This window comes from Stegodyphus dumicola, chromosome X2 (genome assembly GCF_044657685.1).
Source record: "Stegodyphus dumicola isolate Sdum_Otavi_A_Nest chromosome X2, ASM4465768v1".
NCBI lineage: Eukaryota > Metazoa > Arthropoda > Arachnida > Araneae > Eresidae > Stegodyphus > Stegodyphus dumicola.
Window position 1 is genome coordinate 174,925,123 of NC_140781.1, and position 21,240 is coordinate 174,946,362.

General features: G+C 31.9%; 1 protein-coding gene across 1 annotated transcript in view; it reads left to right on the top strand.

Annotated features, from left to right (window-relative positions):
• Window positions 1-21,240, top strand: part of LOC118196753 (uncharacterized) — a 135,674-nt gene that overhangs the window by 71,447 nt on the left and 42,987 nt on the right. The window contains exon 6 of the mRNA XM_085809101.1: window positions 8,955-9,066. Within this exon, the coding sequence (XP_085665227.1) occupies window positions 8,955-9,066 (112 nt within the window). The remainder of the gene's footprint in view (window positions 1-8,954; window positions 9,067-21,240) is intronic.

Sequence of the window (21,240 nt, forward strand, 5' to 3'; positions counted from 1 at the left end):
CTGTCTTTTCTATTTCTTCTAAATATTGTTCCTCCTGACCTCAGTATATATGATCTGGGCATCTTCTATACTACTTCTTCAACTGCTGGTTTCTAATGATTATCTTGATATACCCTTCTGAGGTATTTCTCCTGCTTTCCCTTCGTGGTGTAGTGGTTCTGTAAGCTGGGCCGGTATTTCAGAGGTCCGTGGTTCGATTCCTGGTGAAGGCGGTTGCTAATTTTTCATATTGCTTGCTTCCAAAAATCCTAATTTCTCTACAGTGGCGCCCGAACTAAAAGGGTGTTGGGTGATGAATTTTCCTCACCCGGGATTTGGTGACTAGGTCCCCTAAAACCCTAGTCGCCCTTTAAAAGGGGAGTATATAAGGTATTTCTCCTGCTTTCCTAGCATGCCTTTGAGGTGTAGTGGTTCTGCAGGCTGGGCCGATATTCTAGAGGTCCATAGTTCGATTCTCGGCAAAGGCGGTTGCTAATTTTTCATCTTGCTTGCTTCCAAAAATCCTAATGTCTCTACACCCTAATATGATTTCCTTTGCTTCACGGTGGTAAGGTTTCTGTATGATGATCAAAACTTCACTTCTTAACTCTTTCTTAGTTAATTTTTTTCTTTTATGTTTTTCACAACTTGAGGTTTCAGTAATTCTTCTGATGTAGGAAGAATTGTTCTTGTTCTTTTACTCATTAAGTCATTGAGCTGGTGATCTTAACAGTTGTAGTGCTCCTGTGAGCTAACAATACTAATAGCGTGATCTGCTCGAACTTTCTATAACAATTTCTTTGCCATTTGCTAATCCATTTGACTGCAGATGGTATGGACTGCTCTTTATATGTTTAAATTGGTATTCTTGGCAAATCCTCAAATTCTCTATTGGCAAACTAAGGTCCATTATTAGGGTATGCCATATCTTGCAAAATAAAATTTCATATAACTGATCACTGTCTGACTTTGAGTATCCGGTAATTTAGACATTTAAAAAAAGTTTGAAGAGTAATGTACAGTTAATAACAATGCATCTTTGCTTATCTCATACAAATTTGTTACAACTTTATACCAAGGTAAATTAGGAACTTCATCTGGTATCATAGATTCCCTTGCATTTTTGTTCTGACATTCATTACATATAAGATATCTTGAAATTTTATCTTCTATCTGCTTTTTATAAGTGGCCAAAACAAAACATCGCTAGTTCTTTGCTTACATTTTTCTATACCAAAGTGACTCTCAAGAATTAAAATTAACATGTCTTTTTGCATGGATAAAGGGATAATTACCCTTCCTCCTTTGATAAAAAAGTCATTTTCCATTGTCAACTCCTGTCTATAGTCCCATAATGCTTTAACTTCAGGTTCTAACTTAGGTTGATTTCTCCTTTCTGGCCAACATCCCAAAATATATAACTTTAAACACCATAGTAGAGCATCACATTTACTTTCTTTCTCCAATTCATCAATTTTGTCATCAGATGCTGAAATCAGCGTACAGATTTCTTTATCTTCTGTTGTATTCATATCCCCCCGGGGGTTGACTCAGGCGAATGCCTGGGAAGTACTGATTAGGATCTGTACCTAGGCTGTCTCAACCACGGGGGTATAAAAACAGACTCGTACGGGTACTGCCTTGTCTGCCCTTACTCTGTGGGGTCGCTACATGGTAGATTGAATTTTGTGTGGGGCGGCACTAATCTGAATGCAAAGTAGCCGGGGTGGAGCTGCCTCGCACTATGAATTGTTGTATTCGTATGTGCTGTACTTGAAATGTCTGCTCTTAGTTTTCCCCCTTTTTGTAATGTACATTTAGGTTATACTTTTGTAAATTTAGCAGCATTCTTTACAATTGCTGAGGTGCCTTAAAAAGAGGTTTCTTAGCTATGCTTTCTATTGGTCGGTGATCAATTTCAACTGTAATATATTTGCCATATGTGTGTATATATATATATTGATGAAATTCAGAACATCCAAAGGTAATAGCTAAAAGCTCTTTTCTAGTTAAGTAAGTAAAAGCTTTTCTATCTGAGCATAATTTTTCTTTTTGTTAAAACTCTGGAAGCAATTTTTTTTTAATTCCTTATTAATGTCATAGAATTTTAACACGGGTGCTTTTGGAACCAGTTCTTTAAGGGTTTCTACATTCTTTTCAAATAGCTGTCTTGATGGTGCACTAATGTTAGTTACGTTAGGAATAAATTTAGCCAGCTAATTAATCATGCCTAAAAATCTTTGTAGAGAAGGCAGATCTGTAGGTTGTAGCATTTTATCAATTGCTTTCACTTTAGAAAAATCTGGTTTTAATCTATTTTCACGTAACTCATGCCCTATATAATTCATGTGATTAACTTTCAGTTTATTCTTGAACTTCAGATTATTTTTTCGGGCTCTCTGGAGTGCTTTTTCAACTCATGAATCATGTTCTTTTTTTAGGTCCCCATAATCAGATATCATCTATAATGGGTTCATCGTCTTCTAGACCTACTATTATTTGGTCTAATTTTCTTTGGCAGATTTCATGAGCTGAACGTATCAAATATGGTAATCTTTTAAATCTATATCTGCAGGGGTGTTTGTGCTCCGGGGAAAGCCCGGAATTCCGGGGATTTTGAACTTCGATGCCCGGAAATTCCGGGGATCGTCGTTCAAAAGGAAGTAGGAATAATAATGAATTATTTATTTTGATCTGGGTAATTTTGTTTGCTTTGAAAGCAGAAAACGCAAGGTCAGTGTGTGTGGTGAAAACTTTTCCTTTCTTTCTCCAAAGGCAGTGATAATGCGTGAAAAGGGGGAAAAAACAAACTTCTTTTTTGTTCTTTCCTTATTGCGAGATATGACTCATTCCCCCGGTTCTCGGACATTCTCTTCTGGATTCTTTTCGACAAGTAGGTGCGGCAGAAAAAAAAGGGAGAGACTTCGTTCGACCAGATGTGCGATCACGTGACTCTGGGTTCAAAGGTCTTATCTCTCCTGGCTGGCGCCAATAAGTAGAGAAGGGGGATTTTTCGCCGTATTAGCTATTTGTCATTGATCGCTTCTTAACTTTTTTTTCTCCGCTGTGTAAAATTTTCGTTTCCGCAGCTCAGGAAAAAATTGTTGAAGGGATGTATTCTTGCTTGCATTCCCAACAACTCACAAAGGATGCTTTAGCTCGGTAAAAAAGAATACTAAATGGGTTATTTGTTATGCAAAACAAAACTTTATTGCATCTGGCATTATATTTAGCAGTATTACCAGAGTTCAACACATATATTAAATTATTTGAAACAAAAAAAAAACAAAAAAAAAAACAAAAAAAAAAAAAAAATGCTTCCTTTAATACATTCCAGTATTTATAAATTGATGGCAAAATTTTTCTTTTTTTATGAAGCCAGAAAATAGAGTGCACATCTTATGATGATTTTTTAAAGGTTGATGTCACAAATCCAGAATTCCATCTACCTAGCAAAGTAATATTTACTGGTGCAGAAGCTTCCACTCTCCTGAAGAAATTATCAAAAAATCATCCAATAGCAAAAGAATTCCAAATTTCTTTGATGAAAGCTTATACTAATACAGCACAGCATATGAAACAGAAATTACCCCTTAAAAATTCATATCTAATTAGTTTTACAGCATTAGATCCAGAGCTAAGAGGTAAAACCAGTACAATATTAGCTTTTGAAAAATTATCATCTTTTATGTCCCATATTTTTAGTGATAATGAAAAGTCAAAAGTAGAAGCTGAAATAAGGTTATACCAGAGTGATATTGATATCACCAAAGAAATGCTCTACACATCTGATGAAAGTGGAAATCAAGTCAAGTGTACAATTGATAAATATTGGTCTAAAGTTTTTAATTTAAAAGATGATTTCACAAATGATTATAAGTATCTTACATTGGCTAAATTGGTCAAAGCCTGCCTTAACTGCTTCCATGGCCCATTAGTGGAAAGTGCATTCAACTTAATGGATACACTTGTCACTGACTATAAAACCTCTCTTAAGATTGATTCCCTAGATGCAGTGCAGACTATTAAATATGACTTAATGGCTTCTAAAGAAACCTCATGTGAAAAATATGGCTAAAAAAATCCAATGACTGATCCAATTCACAAAGATCTCTTACTGAATATGAACAGAAGTTGGAAAACATATCAAGAGGACTTAAAAACATGTATTTCAGATGAGTCACCTATAAAAGTCTCTGAAAAACCTTCTACATTAGCAGAAAAGCAAACTGCTTCTACCTCCACATATGCAGTTCTCGAGGAAATTTCTTCAACTGTAAATGAGGAAAATAAAAGTCAACCTTCCTGCAATTATGAAGTTCACCACAAAAGAAAGACAAGCCCACAAACATCAGAAAATAAAAAAAAGCAGCAGAAATTAGATAATTTTTTTAAAGAATTAATTCAGGTAATTTAAAATATTTACATAAAATGTAGTAGTTTATATGTTTGAAAATTTATGGTTATTAATTTTGCAAAAAAAAAGTAATTCATTGAACTTTTATAATTAGGTCATTCAATACTTCATAATTGTAATTTTTCATTTCTCCCCCCCCCCTTCTCGAAACTCCAAAATGTTGGTAGTAAGTCCGTAAAAGTTTCAGGGGATTTTTTGGGATCCCACAAACACCCCTGTATCTGCCAAAGGATGTATTGAATGCACACAAATTACTAGTAAATTATTACTATTCCTTCATCAAACTGATTTTTCAAAAAATCACTCTTAGCATCTAAAACAGAAACTGCTTTTGATTTTGGTATTCTAGTGGCAACTTCATTACAGTTAATATAAGATAATGTTCTTGTTTTATCACTTTATTTAAATCTCTAGCATGTAAACATGTTCTTACTTTGTTAGATTTGACAACAGGGACCATTAAATTTACCCATTCGGTTGGTTCACCTACTTTCTCAGTGACATTTAAATTTTCTATTCTTTGTAGTTCTATGGGTGTTTTTCTTGGAGGATGTTGTACTGGCTTCTTGTTTTAACTGGATTTCATATTCTTCATTCAAACAGCGTAAGCACTCAAATACATCTTTGTCAATATAAACAGACATTACTTTTGAATCAAACCTAGTTGCAAATATGATTTTAATCCTAACATAGAATGTACTTATTTGTAATTAACTTTGACTGCTACAACATAATTATTTTTCTATATTGGTATTATGTTTCCAATAGTATCCATTTTGTTTCTCAGAGAATGTAACTGATCTTTTAATTTCACACTTCTGTAATGAGAACATCTAGCATTTTTACTTTGCTTTTAGAAATAACATTGCACCTTGCTCCAGTATCTAACTGCAAATTAAATGTATTTTTATTTACATTAACATCAACAGTCTATTTTTCTTCTTTGTTCTCCCAACAAAGTTTTAATGTAACTACATAAAATTTTAACTCTTCCTCGGAATCATGATTAAATAATTTAATTTGTTTTTCTCTTTTATTTACCTTAATAGCATCATTTTTTTATTTGATAGCTTTTAAATGATTAGCAAAATTATTTGCCTTTTTAATCTTATGACAGTTTTTTTCCCATATGCTGGATACTTTCAATAATATCACAATTAGAACAAACTTTGATTGCTTATTACTCAATATTTGCTTCTTTGTATATATTCTTATGTTTGCTTAGTTTCTTTTTCACTATGTTTACAACAGTTTCCTTATCTTTTATTACTTTCATTTGCTGTGCACTTGTATCTTCAGATCTGTGTATATCAAGAGCTTTTTCTTATGTTAATTTTGTTTCATGCAATAATCTTGCTCTCAGTACATCATCTTTAATACCATAAACAATTTGTCATTTATCAGACTATTCCATTAATTGTGCAAACTCTCATTATCTAGCTTTATTTCGACGGTCAGTTACATACTTATCTATTGTTTTCAATCCAGTTTAATTTCTAGTAAAGACTAGTCTTTATGTAATATTTTTGTTAGGTAAACAATATTCTGTAAATTTGGTCTTAATTTCATTTAATTTAAATTTCTTTACCATCTTCTACAGGAAATGTATTTCAAGACTGTGAATATTCAAGACTGTGTATATATTTCAAGACTGTGAATTCCTGGTGCATAAAGACAAGTTTTAACTCTCACCTTTTTTTTCTTTATTATGTAATCCACAGGCTACTACATAAATTTCGAATTATTGCAGCCATTTTTTAGTTGTAGACAGATGTGACTGCAGACAAGTCACTTGTGCCCCACAGTGTCTTGAAAATTATTTTCAATAAGATCAAACTTAACAGGAGCTCCAAGCATTTTGTATCCATGCAGTGAAACATAGAATTTTTGGAAATTAATCATTCCAGACAGGAATATTTTACAGAAAGGGGGAAAAAATCTGCTCTCATATTTCTGTTAAAAGAAATTTATGAAATTAAAAGATTTTCATGTGTACCTAATTTGCATCAGCTTTGATATGATGTATTCTTAGGGAATGTAAATATTTTCCAAAAAAAAAATCTGTCCTACTTATTATTTTATTTACAGGCAATGTAACATAAAATACTTTTTTATATTTCTTTCTGGGAATATTGAGTGTAAATAACTCCTAATATTTTATTCATTCTTAGCTATGGATGAGTTTTGTTTCAAAATATTTTGTGACTAGATTGAGATTTGACAGATTCACTGAATTTTTTTTCTTTATTTAATTCCCAAACTTATATTCATATAGCTGCACCACATTATATATGTAAATATTTAATAAAATAAAATTATTTTATTGTACCAAGTGCAGCATGTACCAAAACTGATGTAAAACTTTTTAGTTTACTGGATGTCAGAAATTTATTTATACAAATGTCAGACATTTCGTCACTAAGCCATTAATCTTAATCTTCCTTCCCAATACTTAAGAACAGTCAATTAAAAGATAATAGTGCAGTGCATTCGTCAATATGCTGTTTATCCATGGACTGTCCAGAAGTACAAAGAATACAGACTAAAAAGTCCTTAAGTCGAATTTTAAAAAGATGGGCATTCAGATACCCATGCCCATTCAAAAGATGAAATAACGCCACAGCTACAGAGGATGAGGAAAATCTGGAATAACTGGCTTTCAAAGTGTCAAATACTCCCATGCCTTTCCCTTAGCTTCATTTAATAGGTAGGAGGCAAACCTCTTCTTAAATTCTAATTTAATTAGGCGAGTGCGGAATGTCAGAAGTTTAATAAAAGAAATCAAATTCTCTAAATGTGGATATGAATAGAAAAGACAAATTTGTAATAAATTATTTTGAAGACCTTCAAATCAAGAAAATCCGTAATTATTTATTTTCAAATATATATAAAATTTTCTCTCACATGCTAAAATTTATTGAAAAAATTTAGCCTCGTATATGAGTGTTAGAATAATGATTAAAATAATTTAAATTTATGTAAAATATCAGGATTCAGTTTTTCAATTTCTTTGAAATTGTTAAGGGGGAAAATTATTAAAATTCATAAATAATTAGGATATGACATTAAAGTGCTCTTAAAAAAGATTAATTTACAGACTGTTCCTTTTTTGTTGTGTTTGTGTAAAAAAAAAAAAAAAAAAAAAAAAAAGATACCAAATGTGAAATGCCCAAAAATCATTGTATATTTTTAATTCATAAATTTTATTTTCAGTCCTTTTAGAGTTTGTATGATATTTGTTCATGTAACGAATGAAGAATATGAAGGTGGTAATTTTTTTCTGCATATCTGTATTCTTATGATTTTCATAAAATCAATGTTGCGAACATATAAAGCATTGACAATATCTTCAGTTTTTGTTTCCTCGTATCTTTTTTATAGCTGGGGTAACTTAACAGTTTCTGTGAGGTGATTCCGGTGGTTCAACTTGTAAGCCAATTCATCATCTTTGTTATCTTATGCACATTCTCGGCCATTCAAAATGATGGCAGTACTGCTTTCATGTTTGATTCATGTATATCATTTTCTGTTGAAAAATTTGTAATTCATGAAATGTGCTGTTAGTGCAGGCCAAATTCCAGATGGTATTTGTTTTACTATTATTCATTTCTTGTAAATTGGAAACCTCACAGAATTAGCATATGTATAATCTCTTAGGGCAGATTTGGCTATCTCCTCAAGAGGTCCTGCCTTCTAATAAACTGTTTCCATACTCGCTCAACAATGGGGAACAGTCCGATTTAAAAAAAAGGAGGCATGTTAGCATGCTTTGCCATTAACGTTTTAAGATGCTACTAGCCACCTGATGTTAGTTCCGCCAAGTGTGTTGCTGGGGTAACTTCCAGCATTTGGCTGTATATTTAATCATGCATCTTATTTCTGTAGCAATTGTCTACCATGATAATAAAGGGATAATGTTTTGTCTGCACTGCTGTTCATTATTAGTGATTATTTTAAAAATGTAACTTAATTCCAATTAAGTTAATTGAAATATTATATATAATCTTTTATATAATATGTATAATTATTTCAAAAATGTATACAATAGCCAAAATTAAATTATTAAATTGCTTAATTTATCTAGATTTCTTCTTCATATTGTTCTGTTTAATTCCTTTGCCAACTGTTCTGAGTGACTATTTTTTTAATTTAAATCTATAATTTGTTTTTAAAAATCCATGTTTCATTTTTGTACATTGATATTTAATAGCTGACTTTTCATTTTTTTAAACTCAACCGAGAACACCTACTATCATTTTAAAATTTTATTCTTTATGTGGTTTTTAGTGCATTTTATACTTTAACAGAAAGTGGCATGTGCTCATTATTATGTTTATGTACTGCATTTTGAATTTTATTAATTTTTTTAAGATTATAGAATTATTCGTATCATTATTACTTCTTACATTAGACATATGTTTATTTTCAGACCCTCATATAAAATTTTTTAAAGTCTGTTAGGCTGAGTAATAAATTGCTAATGTATTCATTGTTTGTTGTTAAATGTCTGATTAAAATAAGAAACAAAAATGCTCACTTTTAATGTTGTGAATTATAGGATGTTGATGACGCTGACATGTACAGAGCACTAGGCGCCTTCTGGGGGATTGACTCAAGTTTAGTCAGAGGCCACTTTGCCTTTCTTAGATCTTTTGTAGATCGACCAAGTGGTAAGTAAAAATAAAGTTCTCTATAAAAAATTATTTTTAACATTTTGCTTACTAAATCTTGAACAGGTATTTCTGAAAATACTGCTTTGCATAAAATAAGTAGTTTTGAATAATTTAGGTTCTATTATTTATCACTGTATTCAGTGAGTGTAGTAAAATAAGGTTTTGTTCCTTCTAGAGGTTCTCAATCGGGGGGGGGGCACTACGATGAATCTTTTATTTACCTGTTAAATATTTAGCTTTAGTTTATGAGCATAAAAAACTACTTTTATGAAGCTTTGTAATTTCTCAACATTTTCTATACTTATCATGCTTAATTTATGGAACACATAAAAAATAGTCTATATTTTAAATAAGTTTATGTGTAGTTTATCAATTTGGGAAAGGAGAGGGAAGATGAATGATCATCTGGGAAAGGTGAAAGGGGTACATGGCACAAAAAAAATTGAGAACCACTGTTCTGGATGAAGCATGTTTTTTCAAAATATATAATTTCTGTGGAAACTGCAAAGCAAAATAAATAATCCCCTTCTCCTAGAAACCCTGTGAAAACTGTGTTAGAGTTATTAATTTTCTTATGTGGTATTTTCTTGACTTACTTTCTCTCAAACATGTTGGCCCAGTAAGAAAATCGAAATTACAATTTAAGATTTGATATACTTTTTTTATATGCATAATATCAAAAGTGCCTATTGCAGGCACATAAATTAGGCTAAATATACATACAATGAGAGCATTTATATTGATTAGTAATATAGCGATGTTATATATAAAATATCAATTTCTTCTGTTAATTTTTTTCAAATGGAAGAAATTTGTCACAATTCTACTAAAAATACACCTTTTCCAAAATCTTCCTTTACCCTGATGCTTTTTGCAATGCATTCAATTTTGTATGGTAGGAAGGAATGTGACTTTTCTGAAATTCACATTAACTATGCAATGTAGTTGTAATCAATAGGATTAGAATTAGTATTTTCCTCTTGAATTTATCTACTCAAAATTACAAAATGTTCTCTTGTGTTATGTGACAGCAAATTTATAGCAAATGCACAAAAATACACATTTGTATATCATTAGAAAAGCTTTATTGTAAACATATAAATGATGTCAGTTAAATTATATAGAAAATGGAAATATTTTAATTACAATTGTGAACGTATGAATAAAATATAAATGTGAAATATGTTTGAAAATTTATTTCTTCTGTTTTAGTAGCAGAAACCTATATCTGTCAGGCAGCTTGCAAACCCTAGTGAAAAGTATTCATAAACCAACTGAATTTTAAACAAATGCAAAATTTTTATTAAAACAACATATTTAAATATAGATGTAAAAATCTTCAAATGCTATGAAACCTAAGAAGTTTAATTACTAGTATTCAGTGTATCTGTAAGTAGAATCTGTTTTATGTATAAAAAATGTAAGATATGTATAATTCTATTTATAAATGACAAAATATAGCAGTGTTGGAAACTTTAGTTAAATAATAATCACTTTAATATCTAAATCAGACATGAATACACTTTATCTCCTTGAACTCTATCTGCAAGGCTCATATTAAATTCTGCAGCTAGTCAGGTAATTTGATTTTGTATTGGGTGGGTAAAACGTGTGTTAATACGAAACCATTATCCTAGGTAAATTTTACGTATGCTGACGACAACTCCTGTTTCATGTGGTTCATCCCTGTAGGTGGTATGCTGACATATCCATAGACAAGATGTTTTCTTGATCATAAATGCATTGGTAAAATACACACCCTTCTTTAATCATAGTATACCTCCCATTAAATCATATGAATCTGTGTTAATACTGTGCTGCTAATTTGTATATCACACTCTGCTGTCATAGATCGAGTACAGAATATATGAAGATTATTCATGAAGTAATTAGCATCGATATAGAACTGGGTATATTTTCACTAGTATTTTACTTTTGTTATTTAACTCTTCTGAAACTAAAAGAAAATTTGTAGTCCGATAGTGAAGAAAGTGACAGAGAGGTTGCAGCAACCATGTAACGAACTTTTAAATTAAATGTTAACTGTTTGTGTTTTCATGTATAGCAGTGCTACAACTAAACTCTGTACTTTTTTCCCAAGTGAAGTGAACTGATTCTTATGAGTTAGTCTTCCTTGTGCCTGTGCTGTTATTGCTAGCATGCAGAATTGCGGCGTGATATGTTAGAAATGTTTAATAAAGTAAACAAATATTAAGCTTTTTTTTTTTTTTTTTGTAAATTTTGATACCCTTTACATCATAATTGCTTTTTATTTCATAAATTACAGTTTCATATTTTTAATTGTATAATTTCTGCATGCCATATTACCAGATTTAAATTGATGATCTATAATCTGGAAAAACCCCTAATCCGGAATCGCTGAAATCCTGACAAGTCCGGATTACGGACTTTGTACTGTATAAACATTCATTTTGCATGCTTTGCACATGATGCTGTCATTTTGTCTGTTACTTCTTTAAAATTTTCACATTGTTCTAGGTCTTAAAATTAGGAATTAAAGTTAATGACCTAAAACTGCAATAGCATATTACAGTACAAGTGAAAACAATTGACAGTTTCACTCATGCATGTGTCGGATTTGCGCAATGCTTATGGGGTCCCACAAACTTTCGTAAATATTATGGGGTCCTGGAGATTGGGAAAACATCTCAGTGATAAAAGGGGGGTTCACGACTGAAAAAAGTTTAAGAAGCCCTGCTCTAGTCCATTCAAATTCAGCTGTCGTTCAAATAACGTACATAATGTGTTTAATTTTAATATTGCATCAGGAATGTTTTTCTTTTTCAAGTCATATATTATGTCAAGTCAGCTTGTATTTGATATCAGTATATTAAAGGGGATTAACCATGTCTTTGTTACAATTCATTGGTTTGTTTTCATCTATTTTTTGTAATAATTCCTTGCAAGCCTCTAGGGGAGACATTTGGGTCTTCATAGTATTTGTTTGCATTCGTTTATCTAATGCGCTCTTTAAGATGCTTCCATTTTAACAAATGTACCAACTGCTTGTTTCTTGATTTCAGTAGCAATTAATGGGTTGAAGTGATAATTCGAAGAGCTTTGCCTTGGGCTCCTTCCAAAGGGTCAGTCTTCCCTTGTGTGGTAGAGATTAACACCTCACTTCCATATGTGAAAATAGGTTTAATATAAGTGTTGTAAGTTTTACTTAGGGTAGTCTGTGAACTTCCAGATTTGGTACCAGCTAGTCTTTTCAAAATTGAGGATCTTTTCTCTACTTTTTCTATAACAGTATTCATATGAATAGTAAAGTTTAATTTCTTGTCCAGCACTACACCTAGATATGTGGTACTAGAGCTTTTTTGAGTTACTAGAGCCTATTAATTTTGTTTTGGTATTTTGCATTTGTTCACTATAAACAGCGTTTCACTTTTAAAATTGATGCCACCAAATATTATCGCCCTGTATTATATCTAAAGAAATTGGATAATAAAGAATCTGCATAAATGTATGTGTTCTCGCATTGTGATAAAACAATGGTAACTAGAACCATCAAATTTTAAATAATGTTATGTCTCTACCTGAATATGGGCATCTGGAAGCCCAAATTGGAATTGTTTTTATTATCTATTTAATATTTTGTAGATCATTTATGAGTTTTTGATTAAGACAATTTCAAAGCGAGCAATGGCAACACTGTACGGGGGGGGGGACATTGAGCGTGAGACTGTGTATCGGAAATTCTAAAAATATGCTCTTTCTAAATTATTTCATGATATTGCTGTTGAATTGGATTTTGTGGCTTAAGTGCGAAGAACATGATATTTCAAAGATAATACACAAAGTGTTAAAATAAAAGCCCCTTTTGGACGTAATATAAAATCTGAAACTTTTCAGATTTTTTTTTCAATTTGTGTTATATTTTTTATTTTCCTTTTTTTAAGCTTACACATGTGCATTTAATTTTTTCCCCTCATAATAAATCATGTGAAGAGACTAATTCTTAATTTCACTTTCGCACTAAATAAAATACCTCGTTATTGAAGAAACCATCATTTTAGCATACATTTGTGTGGTCAATTATTTGGCTCTGTAGCTGGGTATCTGCTTGGTCCCAAGCAAAAAAAATTCATATAAACATCTTTGATTTTTCAGCTACTAATATTTTATGTCCCTGACACCAACCTGGCAAATCATTATTTATTATATTTTACTTTCATCAATGCATGTTTATCAACACATGACAACTTGAGTAATGACTCATGCAGCAATGTCTAAACAATCAATTTTTAATATTAGTACTTGAATAACAAAATGTATGCTCACTTATGTTGTATTTATGACACTTTATGGCTGGCGATGATAACAGATAAATGTGCTAAAAAATGCTGATAAGTGGGAAAAAGCTGATAGGCTAAAACAAGGCAGAGCACATCAGCTGAAAAAGGGGGCCTCAAAGAAAAGCCAAATGGCTAAAAGAGGAGGGGAGGCCTTTCGGCTAAAAAGGGAAGAAGCCTTTTCCCTTTTTAGCCCCTTTTAGAAAGTGAAGGGGAGAGCCTTCATGGCTAAAAAAAGGGGGCGAACAGGTGAAATGAAGAAAAGCCTATCAACAAAAAGGGGCTGAGAGAGAATGCTAAATGGCGAAAGGGAAGGAGAAAGTTTGCAAACTTAAAACCAAAAATGGGGGGGGAGGAGTCATGACGGCTAAAACAGAAAGTGAAAGGACGGCCAGTGAGGTTACAATGCTAGTGGAATTTAAAAAAAAATTTTTTACATAAAAGAACAATTAATTAAAGCAGAGTAAAATTCAAATAAGCATATAAAGAGATATACAAACCAAATAAATAATGATAATAAATAAAAATAATAGAAAAATTCATATAAACAAATATACAATTTGTTGCAGATGTAAGTAAGCCCTATAGTGGCTAAATAATTGAACATTACAATGACATGAATAAAAGGGAAAATAACAATCAGAATGACATTAACACTGTAGGATTAACAATAAACAATAAAGTCTAGGTCGTTTACATGTATAAGTTACATAATTGACTTCATTAAGAGTAGAATTACATTTTGCCAATGTTCCCAGTGAAGGCAATGGTGATGGAAAAAGATGGTCTTACTTTTACTGTTTTTGGACAAGACGTGATGTAACCAAGAGCTCCTGCAAGCTCTCCACTTGTCCCATAGCCACATCTTGTGTTCTTTTTATGAAATCTTTGTATATGTTACCGTGAAAGACCGAAATTGGAGAATGTCGACTTTCACCGGAGAATATCAACATTCACCAAATACGTCAGTGAAAGATCGAATATTTCTTTACATACTTGTACATTCGGACCCTCACTGGTGTATGTCGACAATCACAGATATGCTCTGGGGTAGGTCGAAAAGAGAGGAGTATATGTACACGCTACCATTCCAAAAGGAAGTGTTCCACAAATAAATGCAGTTGTAAAAGCAAGGGCCTCTTGTGCAATTCAAAAAGTGTCATGATAGTTTAAGTTGTTGCAATAAATAAGATTTGAATCACGTAATTTGGTAAGTTTATAACTTCTATTATTTTCCTTTCTCATTTTGAACGTACTGTGTGTTTTAAATTCTTATTCTGAGTCTCAAGTGCGTTTTTTCGCGAATGAATTACGGAGAAGGAAATATAATATTCTTATATGTTCAACATTCACCATTAGTACATGGTGAATGTCGACATTCACCAGTGTAAGTCAGAAATAAGAGTATTTGGAAAATATTTCGGACATACACCAAGCGACTATGTGAATGTTGACATTCACCAGTGAAAGTCGACATTCTCCAGATTTCGGTGTTTCACCGTAACATATACATTATGGAAATTTACCGTGATTTGTGAAGATTTGATTTAAAATGTGGATGTAAACGAGAAAGCGAAACTTGTAGGGAAAAGGCATAAGTGGAACATCCTGTCGAGTCCTCATTCCATCTTTGCTACCATGTTTTAAGTGATTCTTGCAGGACTTGATGTTTGGCCGAAATCTCTGAAAGTGGCACTTCAACATCTATCTGATATTGTTCTGTTGCTCTTTTTGCTTCTGTTGCTGTTTCGTTCCTTGCGATTCCAATGTGAGCTTTAATCCAATTAAGCTGTAGAGAATGGGAATCTAAAAGTGTTATTATCATTTCTTTTAGGCTAAGAATGCTTCCTTTCGTAATTTTTTCACTATTTAAACTTTGAAGGGAACTACGGCTGTCTGTGAAAATACGAATAGGAATGTTGTCAGTTATTTTAATCTATAAATTTCTGAATGAACTTCGTGCCCATTGTTGTACATAACAACAGCCACCCACACATTTTCACCAATATTAGATCCATCTGTAAAGAGTTCGATATTTTCCTGTGTTGCTGTATTTTTATGCAAGGAAATTATATCTTGATGAGCAGGTTATGTGTGGATGTGTGGCACTTTTTCTTCTAAGGTATTGTACCATATAACAAGATTGCTTATTTCCAAGTTTTCCTTATAATGTATTAGTCTAAAGAATTTTCTTTCCATCTCAGCTTTTATGTCTAAAGGCATAAGACCCGAGAGGAGTTGCAGGGCTGATGTGGGTGATGTTGAATAACACTTGGTAATACATAAAAGAACTGACCTTTGTATTTGTGAAAGTTTTTGCTTTTGACGTATGGTTTCCGTGTACCACACGGGAAACCCATAAAGTATTAATCGCTTGATAGCTCTTAGATAAAGTAGTTTAAATAATTTTCCTTCTTGCTCCAGTTTTGAGAAATGATCCAATTTAATTTATTAATTAAATTTTGTGTTTTCTCCTTTAAATGTATTAAGTGTGGAATCCATGCGAGTTTTTGATCAAGAATAAAACTTAAGTATTTTAACATAAAACTTCTTGAGATGGTAACGTTGTCCCACTTAATACACGGGAGCAATCTATGTAATTTAGTGCCTTTAGGAAACAATTAATCTGGTGTTACCAATACTAAAATTAAGTTGATATTTGTTGCTCCAGTGCTTAAGTTTTTCTAAAGCTCTGTGAGCCTTTTCTTCAATTCGCAGTCTGTTATGACCAGAAATGATGACTAAGAAATCATCAGCATATGCTTGAATTTTTATCCCTGTGTCAAATTCTAAATTTAAAGCTGTATCAGCCAAGATATTCCATAAAGTGGGCCCTAGGTTGGTACCTTGAGGTGCCCCTTCCTGATAAGAATGTGAGATATTGACTCCACCTCTTTTATATTGTATTTTCCGGTTGCTCAAATAACTTTGAATTATGTGAAAAAGATTTGGACATTTGACTTACTTAACCAAGAAAGAAATCCAGGCCACCAAAGGTTATTGAATGCAGATGCAACTTCTCAAGAAATAACACAAGTATGAAGATTGTTCCTTGTATTTTTATGAATTTCATTAACTAGGTTATTTACTGCATCAATTGTGCTACGACCCGCTGTGGAACCATATTGTTGGCTATTCAGTATTTTCTATGCAATCAAAAAATGAATTAGTCATCGTGCAATAATCTTATCTAATATCTTACCCCAAGCCGATAAAAGGCAAATGGGTCTGTAGGCATTGGGATTTATTACATCTTTCCCTTCTTTCTGAAAGAGGACTAAATTACCAATCTTCCATTCTTCTGGAAAGTAACCAATTTCTAAACATCTGTTCATAATTTGAGTCATTAGATTTAGATTAGCAATAGACTTCTACAATATCTATGGAAAGTCCCCGGGGCTTTTCCTCTTTTTGTAGATTTGATGATATTGTTTATTTCTTGGGTAGTTATTGGGAGATCATCATCTGTGACTGGAGTTATCATAGAACGATTTTGTATCTCTCTGTCATCTTCCTTGTCATCCTCAATGTTGTCCTGAGGGAAGTGAACACTAATGATATAGCATAGAGTATTTTCAACTGTGTTTGTCCAACTGCCATCTGTCCTTTTAATTTTATAGCATTTAAATGCTTTATATCCCTTGCATTTAACCATATCATAGTAAGTATTAAAGGAAGATTTCAGTTTTAAACTCTTCCAATAATTCTCCCAAGCCTGTAATTTGGCATTATATATATTTCTTTTATAAGCCGCCTCTACTTTATTGTAGATTTGATGTTTATCTTTCCTCTCTTGATTCCTTGCATTCTGATAGTTTTTGCGCAATTTCTTTAGTTGTCTTCTATCCTGTGTGAAAGCATTACTCCACCAAGTTTTTGAAATTTTGTGTGTTTTATTAGATGGTAAATGCCTTAAATGTTGTTTAAAGTGTATCTTTAATTTTTCTGAAATTTCTTTAATCGTAGAATTAATTTTTGCATCAGAATTCAAATTAAATTCTTGTAAGCCATTGAGAGTTTTCAATTCTTATTTTGAGTCTTTGAGAAGAAGGCCTCATATCCATATGAATTTCAAAATTAATTGCTTTATGGTCACTTAATGTGTCTCTCGGATCTTCCCAATTTTCTATTTTAAAAATTTTTATTCCTTTGTGGAGAGTTAAATCAATCCATGAATTTCCCAGAGGACCTACAAATGTCACAGGGCTATTTTGATAATTAATAACTGAGATTAGTTGTTGCTAGAAAGTCTCCCATTCTTGATCTACAACAGTTTGTTGGTACATTATTCCCTCTAATGTCATTAATATTGGATCAATTTCTGTGCTTGGTGAATAATAGATCGAGATTAATAAAACAGAGGGTGATCCTTCTGCTTTGATTACTGTTATTTCCTCAATTGTGAGAATCTGAATGATGGAAAAAGAGTCTTCTTTTAACTATTATTGCAGCTTTTGCTTGTAATTGGTAAGAATAGATCCTGTGTCTTTGCGGAAAGCTGTTTACCACATTTTTAATGAGGTAAGGTTCTTGTATGCAAGCTATTTTTAAATTTGGAACATTTTCAGTGTCAAATTTTAACTATGCACTTGCACTTCATGAGTGCTGTAAATTTAACTGTGTTATTTGAACTATGTCCATAATTAATCATTTTAATTAGTAGATTCATTTGTCTTTGTTTACTTGCATTACTATGATTGATATCCAAATTCAAATGATAATACGTATTAGCATGCTTGCAGTTGACACACATTTCTTGTGGGGAATTACATTCTTTGTTAAGGTATCCTCTTTTACCACATTTGAAACATCTTTGTTCTGTTGTACAAGATTTTTTGTGTGACCAAATTCTAAACAATTTTTGCTATGAATTACTTACGGATGTTTTTCCTTGTGCAACCAATATTAACCTTTTGAGATTGCATTATCGGCTTAAAAGCAGCGGCATCTGTATGGGGTCAAGTGAGAGAACCCAATTATATCCATGTTGACCTTTCATTTTGAATTTAATTTCTATGGTCACATCATGTAGTGCATGATACTGTATTCTTAGAAGCTTAGTAATTTTCTCTTCCTTAATACATTGTAGATTATGATTTTAGGATTAATTTTTGTCGGTTGTTTGGTTCAACCAGGTCCTTTAATTTTGCATTTTCCTTATTTGCATCCTCCAGAATTTTAAGTTCTTCCTCTTTATTGGTTTGAATTAGAATGCCTCCTTTGCAATTAGAATGCTTTCCTTCCTGACACTTTTAAGTCCTATTTTGAATTTTGCAGGACTTATATATTTTTCAACTTTTTCTTTTGTGTTCTCTGATGCTGATCCATCCTCTTTTGGGTAAACCAGCAGGACATGTTCACTCTGGTCTTTGTGTCTAGATTTTGATCAACTTCTTTCATACATTGACAATGCAGCCTTCTCTGCATAAGTCTCTCGAACAATTTCATTGCTTTCTCCACTAAACCTTGCAAATAGTTTTCTATGTTTCGTGATTGTTCTAATTGTCCTTCGAGTTGTGCTATTACTGCATTTTGTTTTGTTACAATTATGAAAATATCCAAGGAATAATATTTTGGTGTCTTAGAGAGTTTCTTTGAAATATTCTCTTGAGAAAGGATATCTTTCTAAATTTTCTAAGCATTCAAATGCAGAATCAGTAAATGCACTGGCACAAGAGTCTTAGGAAGTAAAATTAAGAGCATTGCAATCTTGTCCATTTGAAACTTTAATGCTACTGTCCTTAGCACTACTGTCTGTTATAACTGAATCTAAAATATCTCCATGTGTATTACTATAATGTGATTTTGAATGTGCTGAAACAGATCTTTCTGTATGTGCAGTTAAAAATTAAAAATCTACCGCTATCTGCACCTGGTGGCTTCTTATGTTCTGTGTTTTTTGTAGCTGCCATACTAAAATAGTTTTGTAGCTGCCATAGTTAATAGCTCCTATCAGTCCTACTTTAAATCATTGCAAAATATATAGTCAAGCTAATACTTAAAAAGGGACGAAATGATGATAAATGATACCACTCAAGGTAATAAAGATACTAGAAAAGGAGTTTTACAGGCAAATTGAAAGCTAGGAAAGTATAAAATTTATTTATTTTAATGATATTTTAGTAAGAAGGGTAGTTGTTGAGATTCTTTTTAAAAGTCTTATTATTATTAAATAACTTTTTAATCTGAAGAAACTAAGTATAAAGTATTTATTGTCTATAGAATTAATTTTTGCATGTGTTATTATACTTCAAGAATGTAAATATTCAACGATGTTAGGCAATCAAAATATAAAAAATAAATAGAAATTAAAATTTGATATTTTAGGAAATATCTATCACAAATTATTTTCTTATAAAATTTATATCATATGAAAGGGAAAAGTATTAACTATTCAAAGATATAAAAATAACTACTTGAAATTACGATTTTTATCATTAAAGATTAAATTTAAAAGTTCAAATATGCGTTTATATGTAATAAAGTATGAAAATATTGAGAGAATGGCTTTCGACAAATTTAAAAATATATTAATAAATGAAATTATATATTTAGTGTATCAAATTCAAATTTAAAGAATTTATATTGTCATTAATGAGCCGTTAAATGGTGAGATATTGCCAAAAAAACTTATAATATGCAAATTTTTTAACACGTTGACTTACAGACATCAAATTTATATGAACTGCTTCACCTCATTAAGGACTTTAAATTGATATTAAATGTAGGGCCAGTTTGTACGCAATTAGTCTTTTTAGGAGCATGAAAAAATACGTCAATGCACTTCAGATGAAAACTTAAACTGGTGTCAATGATTCCAAAGCGAGACTAAAAATTTTAGCATGTGCATATGCTGCAGCAATGCAAAAGTGTAAACTTTTCATAATCCGAAAAGATACACGACCTCAAGCGTTTAAAGGAGTATAGATTTTCCCCGTTATACATTGTGCAAGCGAAAGAGCATGGATGACACAAGCATTTATGAATGGTTGGTTGGAAAATCATTTCATACATCGGCTCGGCAACATTTGAATTCAGTTGGTTTACCTGAGGATGCAAAAATTGCCCTGCTTCTAGAGGACTGTTCGGCCCATACTTCATTTAAAGTTTTAGTGAAAGATAATGTATCATATTATTCTTTCCTCCAAACTGTACATCCATCATTCAACCTATGGATATCGGAGTAGTGCACTCTTTGGAATACAAATATAAAGAAGAATTTTTAAAATATGTGTTAAATTTCTTGAATAATGGCAAGCCTATTCAAGAATTTTTGGAATATTTTAGCATAAAATCTACAGTGTGGAGCATCACAAGATTGTTGAAGGATGTGTCTCTAGATACATTAAAAATTGCTTGGTATAATTTATGGCCAGCTACTATATTTCATGGTGAGGATGATGAAGATGATAGCCACGAATTTGAAGGTTTTCAGGGAACGCAATCCAAAGGTAAAGTTTTCCAATTAATGGATTTTGTAAAGAAATGTGGAGAAGCAGCAATAAATGTAGATGATATAACATAATTTTTTCATTTCAATGACAGTGTCCAATCATCAGTCAGTTAATAGATGGTGAAATCTGTAGTATGGTTCTGGATCCAGAAAATACCACTACCGATAGTGAAGTAAATGATGGAGAGGTTATTGAAAATGAAAAAATTTCGATTGACAAGTTAGTCAGAATTCTCAACACAACAATTACAGGACTTTAACTATGGAACTTTGTAATTGAACAAGAAATTATGTCTGTTGTGATTTAAAGAGAAAGTGTTAGCACAAAAGACGAAGCAACTTAAGCAACTTACATTGAAAAAAAGTTTAATAAAATAAACAAATAAATATTAAACGTTTTAA